This window comes from Diabrotica undecimpunctata, chromosome 4 (assembly GCF_040954645.1).
Source record: "Diabrotica undecimpunctata isolate CICGRU chromosome 4, icDiaUnde3, whole genome shotgun sequence".
Classification (NCBI taxonomy): Eukaryota; Metazoa; Arthropoda; class Insecta; order Coleoptera; family Chrysomelidae; genus Diabrotica; species Diabrotica undecimpunctata.
This window is the reverse complement of record NC_092806.1, coordinates 31,670,115-31,694,459: the sequence shown is the minus strand read 5'-3', so window position 1 is coordinate 31,694,459 and position 24,345 is coordinate 31,670,115. Positions and strand designations below refer to the sequence as shown.

The 24,345-nt window shown below is 31.5% G+C and overlaps 1 protein-coding gene across 1 annotated transcript; it reads left to right on the top strand.

The window, feature by feature from the left end:
- The first annotated feature begins 177 nt into the window (after positions 1-177).
- LOC140439406 (uncharacterized) lies at positions 178-21,886 on the top strand. Its single transcript, XM_072529290.1, has 3 exons — positions 178-487; positions 20,097-20,262; positions 21,387-21,886. The coding sequence occupies exons 1-3, from the start codon at positions 413-415 to the stop codon at positions 21,767-21,769; spliced, it is 624 nt and encodes a 207-aa protein (XP_072385391.1). The 5' UTR covers positions 178-412; the 3' UTR covers positions 21,770-21,886.
- Positions 21,887-24,345: the final 2,459 nt, after the last annotated feature.

The window sequence follows — 24,345 nt, the reverse complement described above, 5'->3', positions numbered from 1 at the left end:
TAGATCTTGATGTGATTCCAGCAAAAAAATAGACTTCCATGGAAAATGTCCAGTTCAAAACACATCTCACCTGGACTATAAATAAACAAATGTACAGCATATTTTTACTAAATTAGAAAATATAAATAAACTGTCAGTTTTAATGTCAAAAATCTAAAATTACAAAGATGTGTCAACAAGATAAAAACATAATCTTTTAAATTGAGAAGTAATCATTCGTAATAATAAAGAAAACTATAATAACACAATATCAGCGCTCCATTAGGTATACTATTTAGTGTAGTTGATATTTATTTACACGTCTCCTTTATCATTGATAAGATAATCTGCGATGAAGTAAATCAATTGTCAAAATAATTTATTTTTTTACCTGCGGCGAAATTGTTCAGTTCCCCATTAGCAGTTATCGAAAATGACCGAAATGTTCGTACGTGTTTTGTGTTATATATGTTTAATTGTTAATACATGTATAGCTGTGGAGGAATACGTAAGTACTAAATTTATAATAACTATTTTAAAGGTTTTGCTTTACAGATAAGTATTTGTATAATTAATTTGAAAGATAACACTATTAAAATGTAAAAAGTAGATTCTTAAACTAAATTTATATTTACAATGTTATTATTAACAATAGAAGCATTGTTTGTATTTTAAAATGTACCTATTACAAACATTACTAATTAAAAACACATCATATATGTACTTTTTCGGACATAAAAAATTATCGTTTAGATAAAATTCGTAGTATCTAGAGTAATTGTATTGCGTTTAGTAATTCCCTCTCGTTTTATTGCAGAAATCTGCTATTTTCATCGTTTATGCACGTCATTCCATTAATTCCTTAACTAAGTTTATCCTATTTACTTGCAATAACCTCTTCTTTTATTCTCAACAGTTTAAACGTTATTGGGCACTTCTTTTTTTGTCAGGTGGCTGTAGCTTTCTCTGTGGTTGGTGTTAATTATTGTGGTTCTGAGATTTCAGGGATTTCTTGTAAGTTGGTGCTGTAATCTGGTTACGCTGCTCTTGCAGAGATTTTACAAGAACTTTCCCCTTTTTTATAAACCATTCTCTCAGAAACAATGCTTGAAGTAACCGGCGATTTTAAGTGTAAGTAACTATTTTTTATTGTTCTGAAGCTATTTATATTTTCTTATCTTTTGATCAGAGTGTCCTATCGACAAAAATTCAAATAAGTTTTACAGGTAAAGAGTGTACCTTTCGTATGTATTTTTGCGTTTTTTTCAAATCAAGTCAATTTGTATAAAGCGTTTAAATAAGTAAACGCCTTGCGATTTTTGTCATTTTTTACGATTATCATGAGATTAATAAAATGTATTACCTCCATTGATTAATCCCAGTAAAACTTATATTGTTAAAGCCTGATATTTTAAACTTATAACATGAAATTTCGATTTTAAACATCTTGGCAATAAATATGAGGAATTCGAAATTTGCCTAAAACACTAAGTGCGTTTCAACTTTCAAATTACAAACTCACGCCAAAGAAAATACGTTCACGAAGACGGCATTTGGTAGAATTTATAGCTGAATTTATGTAGTTTTAAAAAAACGTGCTTGTGCAATCGAAAATATGAGTTTTTAACATTTTAGTTGGTGGAAGTGATCAATGTTATTGATCTGATAAAAACCATTCGTCCAAAATTGCAAAAATCGCACGTTTATAAATTTAACAACTTGAGAGAAACTGAATTATTTTGTAACATAATGCAAAAATTGCATATGAAAGCTGAATTTTCACCATTAAAAAACAATTTCATGTTTGTCAATATTGTCAAAAGATATCGAATTTTTATCGTCGAGTTAATATAAAAATTATTTAAAACATTGATTTCACGTGGGTAGCTGCCATTCAAAATCGCCGGTCGCTTCAAGTATTGTTTCTGAGAGAACGGTTTATTTTACAGAAAAAGTGCTAATTAACATTTTTTGTTCAAAATTATCTCAGTTACATTTTTTATTTGAATCATTTTTTCTACGGTGGTGCGTACACATTCTTACTTTTCCACCTTTTGAACTTTTTTGCATCTTTTTTGGGGTCCCAAAATTTACAGTCTCGGCAAAATTCATCTTGTTCGTATGATTTTTAGGGGTTCAGTACAGAAAGTACTGAAGTAACAGTATAAAAGTAAACAAATAGGTCTCAATATAAAGTTTTACATAATTTTTTCTCTGCCACTTTCTTTCTTTCTCCCCTTCCTTTTACCCTATCATGGTGTCGGATTTGGGCTAGCTATTTTAATTTCCATTTACCTACCTCTTCTATTCTTTTCTGTTTCCTGCCATTATTTTCAATTCCTCGAGTGATTTTTGTTTAAGTTTTCCCGCCTGTACTACTTGCTGTATCCATTTTTTTCTCGGTCTGCCTCTTTTTCTTTTTCCGATGTTTTTTGCTTCATAAATTTTTCTTGTTATTCTATTGGATTGCTTCCTCATCAAATGTCCATACCAGTTCATTTGTCTCTGGTATTTTGTTCATTATCGGTTCCTGGTTGGCCATTCTCCTAATAGTCTCGTTGCTTAATCTATCCCATTTTGTCTCATCTCCATTGCGTTTATCCTGCTCTTATGTTTTTCCAGAATTGTCCAGTTTTCACTTGCATAGAGCACAGTCGGTATCACTATTCTGTTATATATTTTTATTCTTGTTTCTCGTGCAAGTTCTCTTTTTCCCATTATTGGGGCTAACGCATAATATAACTTGTTTGATTTCTTTGCTCTATTTGTTATTTCCCAGTCTATTTTTCCGTCATTAGTAATTATACTTCCCAGGTATTCGTAAGTTGTTACTATTTCCAATTCTGAGTTTTTACATTTTATCTTTATTTGATTATCTTCCTTATCACCTTTGCCGCTGATTATCATTATCTTACCTTTTTCCTCGTTTATCTCCATTTTTAGTTCTTCTATTTGTTCTACCCATATATCCATTAGTTTCTGCATTTTATTCTCGGAATCTGCTATTAGTACTATGTCGTCTGCATACATTAAGGACTCTATTGTTACCGGTTGTAATCTGCGGTGACCTATTATTGTCTGTAGTTGATTGGTTCTGACTCTAGTGTTTCTTATCAATTCGTTCATTACTATTATGAATAGCAAAGGGCTGAGACTATCTCCTTGTTTAATAACTCTCTTCCAATTAAATGCTTCCGATCTTTCCCCTGTTATTTGTACCCTTCCTTTTACCTCTTTGTAAGTACTTTCTATAATTTTTATCAATGCATTAGGTACATTTATTTTCCTCAAGCATTTTCCTATAATATGTCTTTCTATCGTGTCAAATGCTGCTCTTAGGTCTATGAATGCTAATACTAGTTTTTCCCCGTATCTATGCTTCTTTCTATTAGGTTTCTAATAATATAGATTATGTTGTCATTTGTCTGTCTTTCCGGTCTAAATGCCGTTTGTTCTTCTCCCAATACCATTTCTACTTCTTGTCTCAGTCTCTTCTCTATTATTTTCGTATATATTTTAAAGCATACCGATAACAGACATATTGCTCTATAGTTGTCGCAGTTTACATGTTCTCCTTTTTTGTATATTGGCACGATGATATTGTTCTGCTAGTCTTTAGGGATTGTTTTTCCCACGCCTCTTTATATATTTTCCATAGCCAGTTTATTCCTTCTTCTCCCATGTATTTTATCATTTCCGGTTCAATTTCATCATCTCCACCTGCCTTGCCTATTTTTATATTTGATAATCCTTCTATTACTTCTTCTCTACTTATTTGCTCTGGCTGTGTGTTTTCTTCGCCTTCATTGATTATATTGTCTTCCTTTATCACTTCGGTATCAAATTTTTTCTCATAATATTCTTTCCATACCCCAGCTACTTGTTCTGTGCTTATTTGTATTTGGTTTAAAGTATCTCTTACTGCGTTTATTTCCTTTCGTTTTCCCTGCCTTATGTGTCGTATCAAAAGTTTCTATTATTTGTTATATATTCTTCCTGAAGTTCTTCTCCAAATTCTTTTCATGTTTTTGCTTTTGCTTGTCTTACTGTCTTTTTTGCCAATCGTCTCTGCCTATAGTATTTTTCTTTATCTTCTGTCTTCACTTCTTTATTTCACCATCTTGTCCTTTTCAACTGTTTATTATATTTTTTGATTCCACACACTTTAGTTGTTGTTGTCTTTAATACTTCACTGTATGTATTCCGTCTTTCTTCCATTGTCCATGTTTCTTTTTTCAGTCTTTTGTTAGTTTCCTCCGTGTAAAATTCTCGCACAATTTTTATCTTTAGTTTGTTGATATTTACTTTCTTGTACTCTTTTCTTTCCACTTCCTCCATTTTTTCATCCTCCAGTTTTGCAGTGACCATCCTCTGTTGTGTAGACAGTTCTGGTTCCTTTTCCGTTAAGATGTTTTTTATATTTTGTTCTAGGTTTCTCGTATAGACTATATAGTCGATTAAGCTTTTCGCATTTCTTTCTTCAGCCACAAATGTATATTTGTCGTTAATGGTTTGTTCACTGAATGTGTTTCCTATTATCAGGTCGTTGGTTTGGCAGAATTCCGGCATTTTAATTCCATTTCTATTTAATTTTTCTTCCCCATATTGTCCAATGCATCCTAATCCCCTATTAATGTCCTTACCTACTCTTGAATTCCAATCGCCTAAGATTATTATTTTTTCTCTTGTCTCTCTTAATTTGTCTAATGCGTTTTGGATTTCGTTGTAGAATTGCCACTCTCTGCCACTTATAAAAACAATTATGCTTAATTTGCAAAAATTAAGAAGCTGTTTATTATAATTGATAAAAATATATTGCCTACAAAAAATAGTATTTTAAATAAATTTTGGCTATTATTTAGTTTCGTTACTTTCTTCAGTACCTTATTTTCGTCCGTGTTACCTAACCATTCAAGTTATTTTATTGTAATTTCGTTGTTTTACCTTTTTGTTCTGATAACCGTTGCTATCATTTTAATACCTTAATTTTTCTGCCTGTTGCAAATTATTTTTCATGTAATCTTTCTTAAAAATTGCATCTTTATTGTTGTTTATTTACTTTTATGTTTTTTGTAGCATCCTTGATTAGCAAAATTTCGGTGGTCTAGAATATAAAAAGCTTGTTTTGGTTTTTAAATAAGGTTTATTTTTAGTTTTTATATTTTTAACAATTTATAAAACGGTGTTACTGATAACAATACACATAATTGCACAGGTACTGCAACAACAATCGTGTTTTCATAATTAATTTTAATACCAAGTGAGTCAAAATAACAATTTTAAGCCAAAGTCATACAATTATTTCTATATTTTGATATATTTAAGAATTATCTAGTCTAGTACATAGTAACTAAACGTTATTTTATGTGTTAAGCTTTAAAAAATTAAAAAAATATGTTATCTGAGATTACCTTGTATGGTGAAATATCATGATCCGATTGACTACTAGATGAGTGTAATTCCTATTAAATCCTCTTTCTAAAATTATATAAAAAATGATTCATGCCATGTGATAATCCTCCCTAATGCCAAAAAAGACGGGAATGAGTATTAATGTGAGTGTACGAAGATACATATATTAGAGAAATGGCAGCGGCATGCCGCTTATACGTATTTCAACCTGTTTAGGTCTCATTAAAGCGTCATATGCTGCTGCTCTGCATCGAAATAAAAATCTAATACCGTCATTATGTTTTATTTCTTTACTTTGTTTGGAGTACCAGAAACTGAATTCACTACGAATTTTGACCATAATGAACGGCATGTGGAATGCATACTTTAGATTCCCTTGCCGACTAATTCATCAATCTGTCTGCTTTGCAACTTGTAGAAAGCACAATGGTAAAAATTTGAATTCAGTTTCGTTAAGTAGGAAATCTTACGATTTCTCCTGTTGATATCACTAAAACTTTTTAAAAAAACTTAACTATATGGTTACCTTAAATATAATATGATTATTTTCGTATGCCTACTGTTTTTTAAGTAAGTCTTAGAGGAGGATAACTTTACGATTTGTCTTACACTTTGTCAAAACTAAGAATGACTTTGAAAATTCTACTGCCTAATTGATGTGCAGCAAAATTACTGGAAATTATTAGTAGAAGTAAACTCGACCTGTAAATTACATATCAAGATCTTATAGCTCAGCATGTTCTAACTCTTGATCTTTGAATACTGCTACGTTTTGTCTGTGATTTTAAAAATTAAGTGGTTTAACGAACTTTATTTACCTTAAAAAACTTACTTTATTATTAATATCACAAATTCTAATAACACTACTAATTATCGCCTACAATGCGCACTGATATCGCTTACAAAACAATTAGTCAATACTAATAATCAAAGGCTGCCGCAGCGGACTTATAAAAGGAGAAATATATATTCTGGAAAATCTTACATCGTTTATTGGGCGCCAAGAACAGCTCCGCATCTATAGAGGTCATCGTTTTGAAGTTCTACCAAGTAGACCTACCACTTATTCCCAATTAAAATAGTAATTGCTCAAAGTTTATGTTATTGACAACAATAGGTACGAAAATGACAACAACAATAAAGTGTGTCGCGTTTCTTAATGACTGCCTAATTTTGTGAAAATTATTTCATCAAAATATTTATATTTTGTACAATACATAATGTAAATATTTGTTATCAATACATTATATGGTGTAAATAAATATTGATCTGCAATCATTAGATTAAAAGTTTTATTTTATTTAATTTTTTTACTATATTATTATTTACGCCAAACAAATGGTAATGGCACAAGAACTATTTTATAAATAGCAATCTTTCTATTTGTGTATAGAAATCTATAAACAATTATACAGTTTTAAAAATAGCAACATTTAACCTTTGATATATTGTTTTAATTCACACAGTTTTATTTTATTAATTAACTGCATGTGAAAAAATATTTGTTTACAATTATTATTGACCATGAGCACGTTTGCTTGGTTGCATAATAATTTCCAACCACTTTTAGTCTATCAAAATTTAACTAACTTATTAAAAAAATTAATAAAGGTACTAGACAGTTGGTACTGGGATTAACGACTATATCATACTCGAATGTCCAGTATTATCACTAGAAAGAAAATGTGGAGTTTACTTCAACGTTATGTGAGAGCCTGATCGAAAAGCGTACAACTATTCACTAATATTCAACGTAAAACTATTCTTTAAATCAATTTATTACTAAATCATCTACGTGTACTGCTAAAAATAAAGACTAGTATAGATTATTAAATATTTTATAAAAAAAATTACTAAAAATAAAAAAAAACATAAAATAGAAAGAAAAATGAAAAATATAAAAAAAATAAAGAACTCTGAAAAAAAAACTAATTTAAAATTCTACAAACGGCCATGTATCTAGCTATCAAGCAAATAAAATGAAGGGTTTATAAACAGTTCTATAAATATGTAAATATAGACATATTTTTTGGTTATATTACTACTTTGGATATATAATATTACTACAATGTGATTGTAAAAAAAAACAAAAACAAAAACGTTTAAGTTCACTAAACTTAAAATAAAAAGTAAAAAACAGATTAATACTTATTTTGTCCATAAAAAAAAACAACAATTAGGTACTATGTTTTTTACCTTCATATCTGTAACTCTTTTTTAATTCCAAATTACATACTAATAATATTCTATAACATAATATTTTCAAATTAGTTTCTTTTAATCACTGAACACAATTACAAAATTTCCCCCAACTTTCCATGACATGAGTTCCCTCTTAGCCCTTTACTTACTATTTCAAATAGTATTACCTAGCTGATATCTCTAAATTAGCTCCAGATTAACCCAATACAAAACACGTCTAACTTCTTTGAAACAATAAACCGATATCAAAACATATCTACCTATATACATATGCCTCGAAAACCAACGTTAGATTTAGGTCATCTTTAGTAACATAAAACACTTCTATCAAAATTAATCTGTCTATTGATTAAATTATTTCAGCTGAATAATTATATACAAAATATCAAGCATTAATATAGGTATTTAATTAATCGCTTCCTCTCCCTAAATATAACTAAAACAAAATATGTGTGAGATGTCATCAAAATTTTTTATTTGTTTGAAAGACCTATCAACGCCAATATTTATTATGAAATATAACATTGTTCAAATGTCCGTCACAACTTTTCTGGTCAACGCGCATCCGAAATATGAAATATCCCATTTTCGTTGACTCTAGCGCATAAATCAGGTTTTTGACCGTTGGCATGAGTTATGCTAGCTTTGAAAGCCGCTGTAGTTTGTGCTTTATTCACATGGACCTGCAACTTAAGAAAACCCAACAAGAAAGAGTTAAACGAGGTCAAATCGCACGATCCCGGTTACACTACCTACATCTAAGATAACTATGCCCTTAAATTGCTAGTGCAGAATGTCTAATGTGACATGAGCTGTATGACACGTAGCATTGTCCTTGTTGCAGATTCGCAACTTTATATAAACCTTGTTAAATTATTAAGAGACTGTGTTAGTTTTGATTCTCCCCGTATATTTAACCAAGATTTCGCGTACAAAAACACAGACTGTTTTTTATACATTTTTTTATACATAAATTCAGACAATCACTACTACAATACAAGAAGTGCTGAATCTTTACGAGTTCCTAAAGACAGAACATCCAAATTTCAAAATTGCTTCAGATATATGGGACTGACCTTATACAATCATTTGCCAAAAACTGTGAAAGAAATACCACTTATCTCTAAATTTAAAAAAAATGTTAAAGATTTACTCTTAAGAAAAGCATATTATTCTATAAATGAATATCTTGAGGACAAACTGCAATAGCTTCATATTTTACTTGTAAAAATGTTATTTTATATATTTTATGTTTTGTCAATTTTTTTTTACACTGTGAATATTGTATTATACACATTAATGTTTTTTTATACCAAATTCTGTAGTGACGTATCCTATACATTTATTTTGAATGTCGTAAAGGATCAATAAAGATGACTATGACTATGACTATGACTATGTTAACAAAAAACGATAAAAAAACGAATAGTTTTTGGTAAAAGTGCAGATCGTTGGATAATTATCGCCCACACCTAGCGTCAACTTGTACAAAACAACTCCTGGTCTAACAGCCGATGCACTGAGTTACCACCAGTCTGTTAGGGACAGTCGTTCCATCCAGTAGGGGTGGAGGCTACTCGGTGAGTTCCAGACAGTAGTTCTATCCAGTAGGGGTGGAGGCTGCTTCATCATTATTTTTGTGGTTCCTGTAATGTCGTTGAAGATGTCCTTTACGATAGCGGTTGGTGCTATCATTCCATTGAGGTAAAGTACAATACACCATATCTTGTTGCTGTTATAGATCAAGTACGTTTACTCGATGTTAAATTATGTTATATTGTGTCGAGATTTGAACCTTTTATTTAAACTTTATTTTGAACATTTTACTTTCGTTATAACATTATAAATTTTTAGTATATTTATATCTTTGTTACTAATTATTATTAACATGTGTTTAAAAATATTACTTTTATATTGCATATAGTATAATTTAATTATTTCGTTTTCGATTGCATTTTTGTCTAACATCATTATTATAGTATACATCATCCGAGTATAAAACTCACAATGGAAGTAGAAAATAATCGGCCCCTTCCCTTTCTCGGTGTGTTAGTCACCTCCAAGCCCAATGGCCGATTGGGTCACTCTGTTTATAGAAAAAAGACTCACACGAATCGTTACCTACATGCTTCATCACACCACCATTCTGCCCAAAAGCATTCTGTGATCAACTCCCTCATCCATCGGGCCATTTCGATTTCTGAACCTGACAACCTTAGAGAAGAACTTGGCCATCTGCAAAAAACCCTTGTCGCCAACGGTTACTCCAAGTCCACAATTCAAAATATTACACACCGACATCTACATCCCCCTTTACACCCTAGGACGACAAATTCAGAATCTTCGGGTAATACTCCTGTGGCTTTTCTTCCGTATATTCGAAGTGTCACTGATAGGATTGGCAAAATTCTTCGCAAAGAAGGTATCAGGACTACTTTTCGACCACCCAAGAAAATCTCACAATATCTACCCTCTCCTAAGGACAAATTACCGCCCCTATCTTCCTGTGGTGTCTATTCTATTCCTTGTTCATGTGGACAAGTGTATATTGGCGAAACTGGTCGTTCCGTCAAAACTCGGATTCAAGAGCATCAAAGATGCATTCGATCAGGTCTTTTCTCCCATTCTGCAGTTGCAGAACACTGCCAAGAAACCGGTCATTCCATATTGTTCGAAAAAACCCATATTATTTCTAAGAGCCCCTTCTTTTATTCCAGGAAAATCCGCGAATCTCTAGAGATTCGAAAAAATCCACATAATATCAATCGAGAGGAAGGATACTACTTGTCTCCCATCTGGAATCTCAGTCTAGAGCCGCCGTCCGGTCCCGCTACCACGATGCAGCCACATGATTGGCCAGCGCGCGCTTCTTGACGTTCGCGCCACGGAGTGTGCCGATACGTCCCGACAAGACAGGTCACCGCGACTATAAATAGAGCGGTAGCGGAGTAATCGTCGGATTCACTCCCCGCCTCTCGACGCGTTAGTGTTCTGAGCTGTTGGACGTGAATCCCTGTCCTGGCATTTGGTTTTCACCTCTGGCTGCGTTAAGTAGTTGAGTTACTGTGACCAAACGCCCATCTTGGTAGTTAGTATTCGCCTCTGGTTGCGTTGAGTAACTGAGTTACCGTTGCTAACTACCCATCTTCCTGTCTTTTGTTTTCTTTTTCTTTTTTTGTTCTCCTGAAGAAGCTACATAGAATTGTAGCGAAACGTCGAGATGAACCCACTTTTGGGTCACTCACATATGACACGGTCCAAACCCGGAAGACGAATAAACTATAATTCTGACTCTGGCCGTGGAAGCCTACGATTTCATCATTATTATAATAATTAAACGTTGTGTATGATAAAATCATTATATTTCTTTGTATTGTATTTTAAGTAACGACCAGCTGTTAAAGTCATTGTTCTTTTATATCATATCATATTTTATCATACCTACTTAAAATTTCTTTTGTAGACGGGCGGTTTGGTTTGTGTGATAGAGATATCCGCAATTCGTCTCGTAATGTTTTCAAAACAGCTATGTTTTTACAAAAAATTGTTTACCTTGTGTAAACTCATTTCAATTATGAATACAATATTGGTTGTCGTATCGATTTCTTCTTACATAATATTTAAATTTGTGCCCTTTATATTTCACTATATTTGAATGTTTACATGTTTATGTATATTTGTCTTTTTCTTTTATTTATTTCTAAATAGAGTTTTAATTAGTCTACTTGCTTGTTATTTTTTGATGGCAATAATACATATGCAATGCGAAAGGAAGAAACCAGCGAGAACGAGATTGAACATATATTATAATCTCATCCCTTTCTGATGTCTTTATATGTTACATAAAGGTCATCGTATGTGCATAAAGCAACAGTCCTGTTGAAACCACATGCCGTTGATATCCATGGCCATATCATCCATTTTAGGCTAAAAGAAGTTGATAGTCATTGACCTATAGCGAATATTGTTGACTTAGATGACCTGAACAACGTCGTTCTGAAAGAAATATAATTCGATTAAATCACCAGACTAAAATGCACACCAAATAGTATTTTTTTGAGATCTCTAAGATCTCTGGGATTCTCTTGTATCTCACAAGTGCTAATTTTTAACTTTTTGTAGTGTATGAAAGGCTAAGTTCTTGTGAGCAACGACATACTTAGGATTTTCCTGCATACTACACGCCGACGTTTTAGTTACATGTTACATTTTGTCGACGTACGGGTGTTGGATAATAGTTTACTGAACTAGGGGACTCAAATTTATTCACTACACTGCGAATAATACCCTCAGTACGACCATTACGGCAACCGTAACAATTTTATCATTTGCTCGCTATATCTATGGTAATTTCAAAAAACAAACGAAATAAATGGCAGCCAATTTGACAAATGTAGATTTAAAAATACGGCCGCTACCAACTGCTACCACCGTATCGATATCAAAAATATTTACAATAAATAGAAAAATTAAATGCTTAAAATTATCTTTATTAATATAGGGGAGATCGGGGCTGGTTGATGCAATTTTTGAATTTCAGACGTTAAACTCTAAATTAAAACATTTTAAAGTGAATTTTTTTTCAATACAGAATAGTTTAATATTTTGCCAAAATCTAGTTATGAAAAAAAAATGTTAAAGCCGTTCATTTGGATATAGGATATTTTCTTAAAATATATCTTAGTATGGGCCAACTAGCCCCAGGTCGGGTTTGCTAACACACTACCTGGGGTTGGTTGACGCAAACAAAAAAAAAATAATTTAAAATACATATTTACTGAAAATGTAAAAATATTTTATCAAAAAACAAAAAAAAACACATAAAACCATAAAGACGTAAATCTACATAACTAAATACATTAATTTAAACTGTAACATAATACGTGCAGCTTCATTAAAACTTGAAACTTGCGCTAAGCTCGTTACTTCAAGGGTTCTTTTTGCAAAAGTGCTATCGGTTTAGGTAAGCCGTAAAACAATCTGAACCAGCTATTTAACTTTTTACTTATAAAATTATTGTAGCATCCCTGATGATGTTAGTGAATAATAACGAAATATAGAATTATTGTGAAAAACAGTGGTTCTTTAACCACTAAGTTTCTATTTTTCCGTGCCTAATATTTTGTAGCAACATATAGTTGGGGCATCTCGTTACATGTCCGAAGGGACTCTAGCTTTTTCATCTTGATGCTTTTTATAATATTGCTAGTCTTGTTGAGACGTTCTAGTATTGTGGAGTTTCAAATCTGCACCACCCAAGAAACTTTCATAGAAATCTTTTATATCTTGTATATAACCACATTTCGAAAGCGCCAAGACGTTTTAGCTAGGTCATCATCATTAGTTACCGCTACAGCTATTCGAGAGTCCTGGCCTGTCTCAAAATATTCTTCTATCCTTTTCTGTCGAGTGTCTGTCTTCTTCCTCCCCTTACTCCAATCTCCCTTAAATCGTCCTGCACATCGTCCAGATACCTGAGTTTAGGTCACCTCCTTCTTTTTTTTTGGTATTCTAAATTCGAGCGTCGCCGAATATAACTGGAGTCTGTCAACAGTATTGTACGCTGCCTTAAAATCTACAAAGATGTAACGGCAGTCTGTCGTAATCCGCCGTTTTTCCTAATATTTGTCTGTTGGATGATATGTGATCAATGGTAGATCTGTTTTTTAAAAAGCTTCTTTGGTATAATTCTATTACATTGTCAGTACACTGTGCCAAGCGTTCGCTCAGAATCTACGACGAAATTTTGTATGTCGTATTAAAAAGGAAAATCCCTCTAAAGTTGGAACAGTCAAGCACGTTTCCTTCTTTGTGTATAGGGCATATAATTCTAGTATTCCAATGTTCTGGTAAAGCGCATTCTTGCCATACCTGTATTAATAGTTTGTGAAAGAGGGTCAGCTAAGTTTAGCTAGGTCTCTGCTACACTGCTACATAATACCTTGGACATCGTTCTGAAAACTGCTGTGTCGTACTCAATTCTCGATCTAATTTTACCGTGTCCCTCTTCGTCACAGTTTAACTGATATCCAAGGTAAACACTTTAACCAACTTGCTAAAGTTTTATACTATATACATATACAGATGGCCTTATAATTTTATTTTTAACTTATTACGAGTATTTTGGTTTTCTGTATGTTCAAATCTAGACCTGCTTCTTTATAGCTCTCAACTAGAAGCGAGGTCATAATTATTTTTTCTTGTCTTTCAGGAAGTGTAAGAAAGTTTACCGTCTACTAAAACTGATGCTGTTTGATTTTTCTTCTTTATGTAGCATGTCCTTTCAGAACGTTGTTTACCATTATGACCATCTGAATTTTATTTACTGCCACCCTAAATTTTGTTTGATCAAAAATTTGTTTGATTCCAATACAAATTTACACATACGCGAACGTCATTGCCTTCCAGACGAATGTCTCTTACGAGTTTTGATCAATTCAGTCCCGTCACTCTACATGTGTTTGTTAAAAAAATCAGTCTCTGAGTTAATGACTAACCCTCGTAAATACCGCTCACTACTTTCACATACACACTGGGAACTTCTTGTGTATTCAACGCCTAACACAGAACTTCTGTCCAAAGATGTCTGTGGATAATTATCGTTTGCATCAAATGATTCACTGTGATCGATTTTTATAATTGAACACCTGCCCGGAAAAATGTTGCAAACGACAAAAATAAATTTGTCAGATAATAACAAAAAACTATTTTGATAGTATTATTTACCAACTTTTGTGAATTTAAGTGGTGCTTATGTGTATTACTAATAGGGTAATAACGTTGAATATAAATAACACAGAACAAACGGCTAATGAGCGCCGAAAACCAAAAAGTAATTTTTTGTAGAAAAAAAACACGTTGCATATGTACTTAATATCAACATACATGCAACGTTTTTTCGCTAATAGGTTGTACTTATAAACGATAGTCCTTGCACACTTTTTAAAGTAGGAAAATATGAGCAATATTGAAATGTCACAAAATTACAGTTAATTGAAAATACCAAAAACTGAGAAGTAAAAAAAAATATTCTCATTAAAACTTAGGTACATAGTAGATAAAGAAAATTAGATTAAGTTGCATATATGCAGGTAATTCACAATAAAAAGATCTATACTTTTTTCTAAACATTCAGTTATTTTCAACAAGTCGGCTTTTTTCTTATCAGATATAGCTAAAAGCTCTCTGTATATTGGAGGCAAGGTTCAATAAGATTGTAAACTATATTGCGGACTGCAGCTTGTACTCTTGGTCTCTTTAGTAAAGGTGATGTCTACCATGGTTGCAGGATATTATCCGTTTGTCTTATCCGCAGAACAGTCGGTTCATTAGCTGTGACCTGTATCCAACGTACTTCTGTTATTTTAATGTTGTTTCTCTTAATTTCTTGACAGGGAAAAAGCTGTGTTAGGATACTAAAAATTTTTGATTTACTTGAGTAAAGAACATTGCTGACATTAGGATAGTGACACAATGATATTATCTTCAAATTATTATTTTGACCGACACATCGATCAGACCATAGTATAAGTTTTCGTTTTGCTCCAACCTCTAGTTTCATAAATTTATTAAGAACATACATTAAAATACAAGAAGATATTTCAGCACTGCCCCTCTTGGCTACAGTTTCATGCCAACAACACATGGTAGCTTTAAAGTTTCCCATGTTGTGGATAGCAAAATTGTAATTTGCGTTCTGACGCTGGTAATGAACATTGGAATGTAATAGATATAAAAATGACTTGTTACAAATCCTCACATAAAACTATCACATTAACTTTCAACTTAGCTGCTTCTTCATCAGCTTTCAAAGATGGATATGCATTTTCTACTTTTCGGTGATGTAGATCGGATTCAGATTAAATCTTCTTTCGTTTTTCCTTATTCTCCCAACACTCAGTAAAATTTTCATCACATACTTTGCAAGTATCGGAGGGAGAAACTCCAAAACGCAAATTAAAATCGTGTTTGAATCTCTGTAAGTATGGGATTTTACTTCAACTTCTGGATACAATATTTTAATCAGGTCAAACATATTGTTAATGTTTAGGTCAGGGTTAAGGCACTGTTTTTTTGGACTTTTGGAGAATAGTGGCTTTCTTGAGATGGAAAAGGCGAAATATGTTGACTTATTAATTCTTTGACAGATTCTTTGGTTTTTGCTGGACGACTTACGTGTTTTCCACGACAGTCCAGCAACTTTTGATTTGACTTGATTTTTTCAAAAAAAATTTGAACTCTGTGTTTTGTTTTTTCCAGTACTCAACAAAAAATATTTTACCGTACACTGGCCTTTTAATGTGGCTATATTTATCCTCCTTCTCTTTGGCTCCTCTACTTCCATTTATAATCTCAAATATTGCGACTGTTCATTGTATCACACCTGCCTATGCTGTGATTGTATGTTTTCTTATAGAAATCAATAAATAAGTTGTGTCTTATTTTAAGGACAATTAACTGACATGCATTGAACGAACATGCACAAGATCTAGCTTTAAACGAAAATATAAGTTTCAGATTTTTAACACATGTAACTTTTTCCACTTACCATTTTAGGACGCAATTTTTCTGGAACAGAAACATTTTTATAATGTTTGTAAGGTTTGCCAATATTCTTTAAGTGCTTATACTTTTCTTTCACCCAGTTTTCAAAATTTATTTTTCGTTTTTTACCTTTATTTAGATGATTTAAGGCACTTTTTGTAGACGATAACTCCCCACACTCCACCATGTTTAATGCACAAGTATTGTTTTTTGGAGGGCATTGAATTAAAATTAATTCTAATAGATGGTGTCACAGTTTTCTTAACATATAAAGAACATTTTTCTACTGAAACATCACTTTATCAAAATTTGTCGCTTACAACGTTTTTCCGGGCAGGTCTTCAATTGTACTCAATGGTTTGTTAAACCGGATCGTTTGCACATATAGTTTTTGTAACATCTGTGTCTGTAACATTATGATTATTACACGATAGGAGTTCTCAGAGGAAATACTAATATAAAACTTTGGGAGATCGATCTGTGACATCCCTTTTTAATGGAAAAGTTAGTGTCAATTATTGAAACTGAGACAGTATAATTGTAAATCTATGGTTAAAATGAATAAAATGACAAATTAATGTATCTATATTGTCGTATTGAAAATTTTCAGAATTTACAAAATTGAGTCCAGTTTAGAGTGTTAATAATTATGATTTTGAATAATATTTTATAAAATATTTATTTACATTTCATTTTATATTCCTTTTCAAAACAATAGTCAATGTTTAATATACTGATAATTAAACATTTCAATTAAAATTGGAAATCGATTTGTTATTTTATCCCAAATATATTTAATTATATGCACGGACTCGTATTTTATTTAAATAATCTAAACTAATAAATAAAATATATTTAAATGTGAATCTTGTATGAGATGAGGTGACTATGTAATATTTCAATAAGTATTTTTAAAACATAAATAAACGTTTAGATATTTATAATATCGTGAACATATTATATTGTTAGTATTTTATCTTTTTCTGTTCCCCTGTCATGTAAACTCTTTAATCCTTAATTACACACAGATAAAAGGTCAACGCTTTTATATATGTATATAGCTAAATATATATATATATATATATATATATATATATATATATATATACATATATATATATATATATATATATATATATATATATATATATATATATATATATATATATATATATATATATATATATATATTATATGTAGTGCTAGTCAAAAGTGCGTCGTCCCTCGTATCTTTTGAACGGTTACACTTATAATAGTAAAATTTGTAGGGAGGTAATTAACAGACGTAGGCTTCTTAACTAGTTATAAGTGACGTAATAGTGACAGATGACGTTACAGCGCCGATGGGACAGATAATTTTAAATAGGACCTTATGGCAAGTGATACCTCGTTTGAAAGGTATTGAAAATACTATTCAACCATACTAATTTTATTTGAGTTTAAGCTCATTTTGAGAAATAAATTAAATAAACACTAAAATTTTAGTTTCGTATTTAATTAATAAATATTAAAACTTCCGCCTCTGGTTACTTATTAAAAATTTGACGTTTTTCAATTCTCTAATTGTTTTTACGTCAACGTCAACTTTTTTGACAATTAACCAGAGGCTAACGTTAGAATTAAATGCGAAACTACAATTATTTTAATATACCTATTTAATCATAATACTTTTGTTTGGATTTAAGATGATTTTGATGAATAAATTAAATACATACTAAAATTCTATTTTGACATTTAATTAATAAAAATTCTAACGTCCGCCTTTGGTTATTTGTCCAAAAAGTTGACGTTCGTCAATTCTCTAGTTGTTTTTAGTTTGCAAACTCGTTTATACCTGAATATTTAGTTTCTGTTTCTGCTTAGTTTAGTTAATTCAAGTTTAGTCGTTGTTTAGTTAGTTGTCCTTAGTTAACTTTTAGATTGATTATTTTTTAACGAGACGTTTAAATTTTTACAAAGGCAGAATGGTCGTACTGTAGCCAACAAAGTAGCAGCTGTGTTAATAATTGGTGAATGTGGAAATAATGTCCATGCAGCGCAACGTCTTTTTAATCAGAGGTATACCCTGATCGACCTACATCAAGAGCTTATTTGAGGAAGCTTCTTCGGAAGTTTAAACAAACAGGTAGTGGTCAAGATGTCAAACGATCTGGTCGACCAACAATTATTAGTGATTAGAAAAAAATTAACATAATTTCAGAAATGGTAGTGAACCCTACTTCTTCTACAGCCCAATTTGCATCTATCTATGAAATCAGTCAAAAGACAGTACACCAAGTGTTGGCTGAAAACAAATTTCATCATTACAAATAAAAAATTGTGCACCAACATTCAGATGATGACCCAGACCAAAGGCTAGAATTCTGTGAAAACATGTCCAATAAAATTAACCAACAGCACGATTACATAAAAACAATTTGTTTTAGTGACAAAAGTACTTTTTTTCTCAATGGAAATGTTAACACACACAATGTGAGGTATATTGGAGTAACACAAATCCTCACGTCTTTCGTGAAACACATACTCAATTTCCAAAAAAATAAATGTTTGGGAAAGTATTTTGGGAAACCACATAGTTGTGCCTACTTTTCTCAATACTAACTTAACTGGTGTGAAGTATATCTGGAGATGTTACAAAATGCAATTGAACCGTTAATACTTGAAATTCTGTAGGATAATCCAAATGAATTCGGCAACTTAGAAATAACTTTTCAACAAAATGGTAACCCTCACACCATTATGGTGCAGTAAGACGTTACCTAGACGAGGAATATCGTGGTAGATGCATTGGCAGACGAGGTACGATAGAATTGCCAGCTCGGTCACCGGACCTCACACCATAAGATTGTTTCTGTGGGGATACTTGAAATCTAAAGTTTAACCGAAAAATCCGACATTTTCAAACAACGAATTGTTGAAGAATTTAGGGCAATTTCCCCCGATCCAATTGAACGAGTACGGCAAGAGTTTAGAAATGGGATGCATTATTGTCAGAAAGCAGATGGGGCACATTTTGAACACTTACTCTAAGAACTTGTTGTTAAATATTTATTAATTAAATGAGAAGCTACAATTTTAGTATTTATTTAATTTATTCACCAAAATGAGTTTAAACTCAAACAAAATGATTATGACTGAATAAGTGTTTTCAATATCTTTCAAACGAGGTATCACTTTTCATAAGGTCCCATTTAAAATTGTCTGTCACAGTGGCGCTCTAACGTCATCTGTCACTATTACGTCACCTGTTATAACTAGTTGAGAAGCCTTCGTCTGTTTATTACCTCCCTCCAAATTTTACTATTATAACAATAACCGTTAAAAAGATACGACGGGGAGAACGGACTTTTGACTAGCACTGTATATATATACGAGTAGGTATATATATATATATATATATATATATATATATATATATATATATATATATATATATATATATATATATATATATTCTTCTAATGAGCTGCAACCGAACCACTCTCTCAAATTTCTTAGCCAGTATATTTTTTGTCGTCCTGGGTTTCTCTTCCCTTGCATAATTAACCTAAGTAATACCTACTTCTCGTCCCTCATTATATGACCCAGATATTGAATCTTTCTAATTTTAACAGTTTTTATGACTTCACATTCTTTCTTCATTCTTTGAAACACCTCTATATTAGTTACCTTTTCAGTCCACGATATTCTGTGGATTCTCCTGTAGCACCACATCTCAAAGGAGTTTAATTTATATATATATATATATATATATATATATATATATATATATATATATATATATATATATATATCTTATCTTTATCTTCATCTTCTTGGCTTTGGCTGCCTTTAAAACTCGGAGTGAGTCTTCGCCGTATCCACTGTAGCTCTTTATCTCCTATCATCTTTATTAAAATCTTTTGGCTTTATTATAAATTATTTATTTGTCAAATTAATTATTTTTTCTACCCTTTTAGGTTGTTGACCAGGAATACTATAACAGTCTGGGTTTTACAGGAGCAAAACCAACTTTTTCAAAAAAAGTTTATACTGTTAAGGTCGATGGAATAAGTTTTGAGCTGGTAGATCCAATTGTATTGGATAACTGTGAATCGATGGATACCATTTTTGACGTAGACACAAGTAAGAACATTAAATATTATAGAACATTGAATATTATACATAGGTAAAAGATTAAAATTTCGTTAAAGTTTGTATACTATTGTTTAAATATTTATATAAACCAGCTTAAAATTATCTGCTTCTTCTTTAAGTGTCATGTCTGTAATCAAACATTGACTATCATCATATTCGCTATCAGCGGCTGCGCGAAATAGTTCTTCAGCTATTATATCGCACCATTGTCTAATATTTCGTATCCAAGATAGCTCTTTACGCCCTATCCATATTTTGCCATTCACTTTTCTCAGTATGATAAGGCGAAGTAAACACTCCAATTATTTATGTTTGTTTTTCTTTTTTTGTGAGAGTTAATAGTTTTTGTGGTATATATTTCCCACAATGAATCTGTCAAAATAGTCCCAAACAGAGCGAACGGACTTTATTTTATGTTTATATTTGACTAACGAACTCAGAAAGAGGAAGAGGGAAACAACCGATCTGACCGTTTGAGTAAATTTATAGATATTCTTTATTTGGTAACAATGTTTTCCTGCAGAATAATATTAATTTAAAATAACTAATATTTAGCCAAAAATATGTAGATTTCTTCAGCACCATATCAGATGCATCGACTGTTGACTTCATAAAATTTATGTAATCGAAGTGCATAAAAGGAACTGATTGTATTGTGAGGCGTATTGTGAAAACAAATAAATAACTATATCAAATTAACTAAGCCTGTTTACTAAAATATGTCAAATTATAATAACACATGAATGTTTATAATGACGTGTTTATTGCATTATTTATGATTAGACCTAGACAAATATGCAAAATGCATATTTTCTATATTACGCATTTTTAGTATGAATTATTGGGATTTTGCACATTTGTACAAAATGTTGCATAAAATTCATGAAACATTTATTTTTAACTACTTATTTTATGTAGAATATGTCCAGTAAATAAAAACTATATGGAAAACTAAATTATTGCTATAAAATATTTCCTAAATTAAATAAAAAATTTATTCCTACTAGTAGAGCGCAGTTGTTGCATGGCGAACTTTCCAAGCAATATTATATTTCAAGTGTTAATAATTCATTAACGTTTTAATATTTCAGTAATTTTTTTTTTAATTTTAGGCAGAACCGATTATCTACCAATACCAGGTGAACACGCGCTCAACGTCAGCTCTGACTGCACGCTGATGTTTCCGCTAATATTCATGAAGGCAAAAGGCTTCAGCAATCAGCCCTTCGGAGGTTTCATCACCATCAGGGCGCTTCACAATAAATACGTCTTAGATGTTGCTTCTCTAGTTTTAATACCAAAGTCAGATCCTAGAGATATTCGATTAATTTTTGAAGTTGATGGAACAGAATATATAATTTTGAACTACTTTTATGTAAAATTAACTTTTATTTCAATTTTATTGATCACTGCTTTTATTCTAGCGATTGAAATTAAGGAGATCCATAGTAGATTTACAACACAAAGATATAAACATCTGGAGACTAATATTTAATGTTGTTTATGATATTATATAATAATTTATTTACAAATAATGTGGGTGATATTTTTTTAATATTGTACAATATGTTATTTTCATTTTGGTGTTTTACAAATTATAATTCTAAAATTTGCTGTTATTTATCCTACACCTTTTTCTAGTTCAACAATTTTGATTGCCTTAAATATGCTGCTGTTTTGCCTAGGAATTCTTAGGAAAAATTATCCATGTATTAAATTATGTACTACATATGTAGACCACGATGATAAAATAAAATATTTATTTGACCTTTTGGTTTTCAGATTAGATACTATTTCTGTCAGCTTTCATATGGCATCAACGTTATCTTCTATCTCTTACAAGAACTTTTTCTGGTTCTTTTTCATTGAAACTTTTCACTGAAAAATTTTCATATTAAAAATATATTATCTTGTTATTATGTCCCATTTTTTCTTAATGAACCAGTCAATTTTGTCTTTATGACTTTACAAACTTAATAATATCTCTGTACTTTCCTGAAAATTTGTGCTAAAATATTTTTAATCGGTTTTTTCAGTTTATCACCTTTCCATTCATCGTGCAGCTACTCGTAAATAACTGTTTTATGGTAGTTGAGCTTAAATTTATGCATATAAGCTAAGGATCATTGCCTCTATTGGTTGACTGAGGTTATTGTCGTCCTTTTTCTTCTTCTTCTTGCTTTTAATTTAGAACTCATGTCCATTTTTACAACTAAGTTTTGGGACTTCTATGTCCGTAACATAGTTTTGGAGGTCTTTAGGTGGTCTTAATGGATAAGGTTTTTTAAACCTTCTCTTCGAGCCTTTCATCGTCTATACTGCTGATGTTGCCTCTCCACTCCCTACGTCTCTGTCTAGCTCTAGATATCTGAAACGCTGCATTTTTGTCTTTTAAAGGTATCCTTTTTTCGACCCCTAAGAATTTAACCAGCAGTAGATCTCAGCGTTCTTATTTCAGTTATCCTTAGGAATCTCTTGGTTGCAACTGTTTCTGCTCTGGTCTCAATCGCATAGATCATTACTGGTCTTGTGCAGGTCTCATATATTCTCATATTACTTGCCACGTTTATGTGCTTGTTCCTCAGGTAATGTCACGTGGGTATCCGGGTATCATTGCTGCTCTAATAATCTGCACTTTGACTTCCTCTCTGATGCTTCTGCTGCTGGTAATGTTTACTTTTAGATATTTGAATTTCATAATCTGCTTAAATTTTTAGATATTTGCCGCTAGTGGTTTTCTCATAATAGGGAGTAACTGTGTGTTCTCATTAGATATAACCATATTAATATTTTCTGCAATCTTTTGTAACCTCTCTAGTAATGGTTGTAGGTTATTTTCATCCTTCGATATTATTACTACGTTCTCAGCATAGAAGCTATATTAATTTAAATTTTGTATTTTTTGACATTTTTTCATTTAAATTTTCATAAATAAATGCTTTTATTTGAAAAACAACACTTGTCCAAAAAGAAAAATTTTGACAAATCAAGAAAAACTGCCCAGCTTCAGTTCATTTCAAATCTTACTTTAACTAAGATATTCATTAGAAGGATTGTGGATATCAAAATAATTGTACAAGTTGATTTCATATCTTTATTAATATTTTAAACAAAAAACGGTAGAAACTTAGCAAAATACATTGAAAAATGAACCTATATAATGTCCTCGTAAAAGTAACAAAAAATTCTATGATGTATATTCGTCACACTGCTATTATCATCGCTACATAGCTCTACGACTAGAGTATGGTCCTTCGTTTCCTCGTATTCAGATTCTATATTAAGATAAAATTCTTTATTAAGAGGAATCTTGAGTTATTTAGTTAACTCCATTAGAAAGCGAAACTTTGGTTGACTTATTTTATTTTTCGCTTTATTTGGTATGAGAGTTATTTATTTTGATGTTGTTTTTTCAGTAATGGTGTGGAACGTCCATGGGTCATGATAATTTTGACGTATTGTTCAGAAAACTTCTCAGATAGTCGGTCTATTCTTGCTGGTTTCAATGAAATTTTGGTTGTGGATTATTTAACAATAAATCCTTAAAACTTTTGTTCATAAGAAACCAGTCAGTTTTTTTACCAGCATTAAGCACTTTAAAGTGAGAAGGTTAAGTCCTTGACTGCCGAATAAGATCATTCCATTCGTCTGGAACATCAACAACTACTTTGTTTGCACAAGAAATTAGACTAAAGTCACTGTCGCAAGGTAGGGATGAATGTCCTCGTATTGGGTATACGTGTGTTATCTCTGATGCTTATTTCAGTACATGCACCAGGATATATGAAAAGCGGATAAAGATGTAGTTTTTGTTTTAACCCGGGCAACCATCACAAAAAACCATATTTCATCCATTTTACAGAGTATATGATCTTTTAGATAATGAAATATCATGTAAGTTACTTCATTTTGACCACGTTCAGCCATTACTTCGTGATAGTCATACATATTGTGTACACCATATACATACTACCAAAGTTGTCTGCTGTAGAAAACTTTATTTGTAGTCAAATTGGGTAGCGGAAGATTTTGCATAAAGTCAAAGGCTATTGCAGATACCTTATTACTATT

Bases quoted from the DNA above. Each gene is read 5' to 3' on its own strand.
- LOC140439406 (XM_072529290.1), top strand. From the start codon at position 413: ATGACCGAAATGTTCGTACGTGTTTTGTGTTATATATGTTTAATTGTT. The intron at 488-20,096 runs GTAAGTACTAAA...CTACCCTTTTAG, and splicing joins GTATAGCTGTGGAGGAATAC to GTTGTTGACCAGGAATACTA. The intron at 20,263-21,386 runs GTAAGAACATTA...TTTTAATTTTAG, and splicing joins CATTTTTGACGTAGACACAA to GCAGAACCGATTATCTACCA.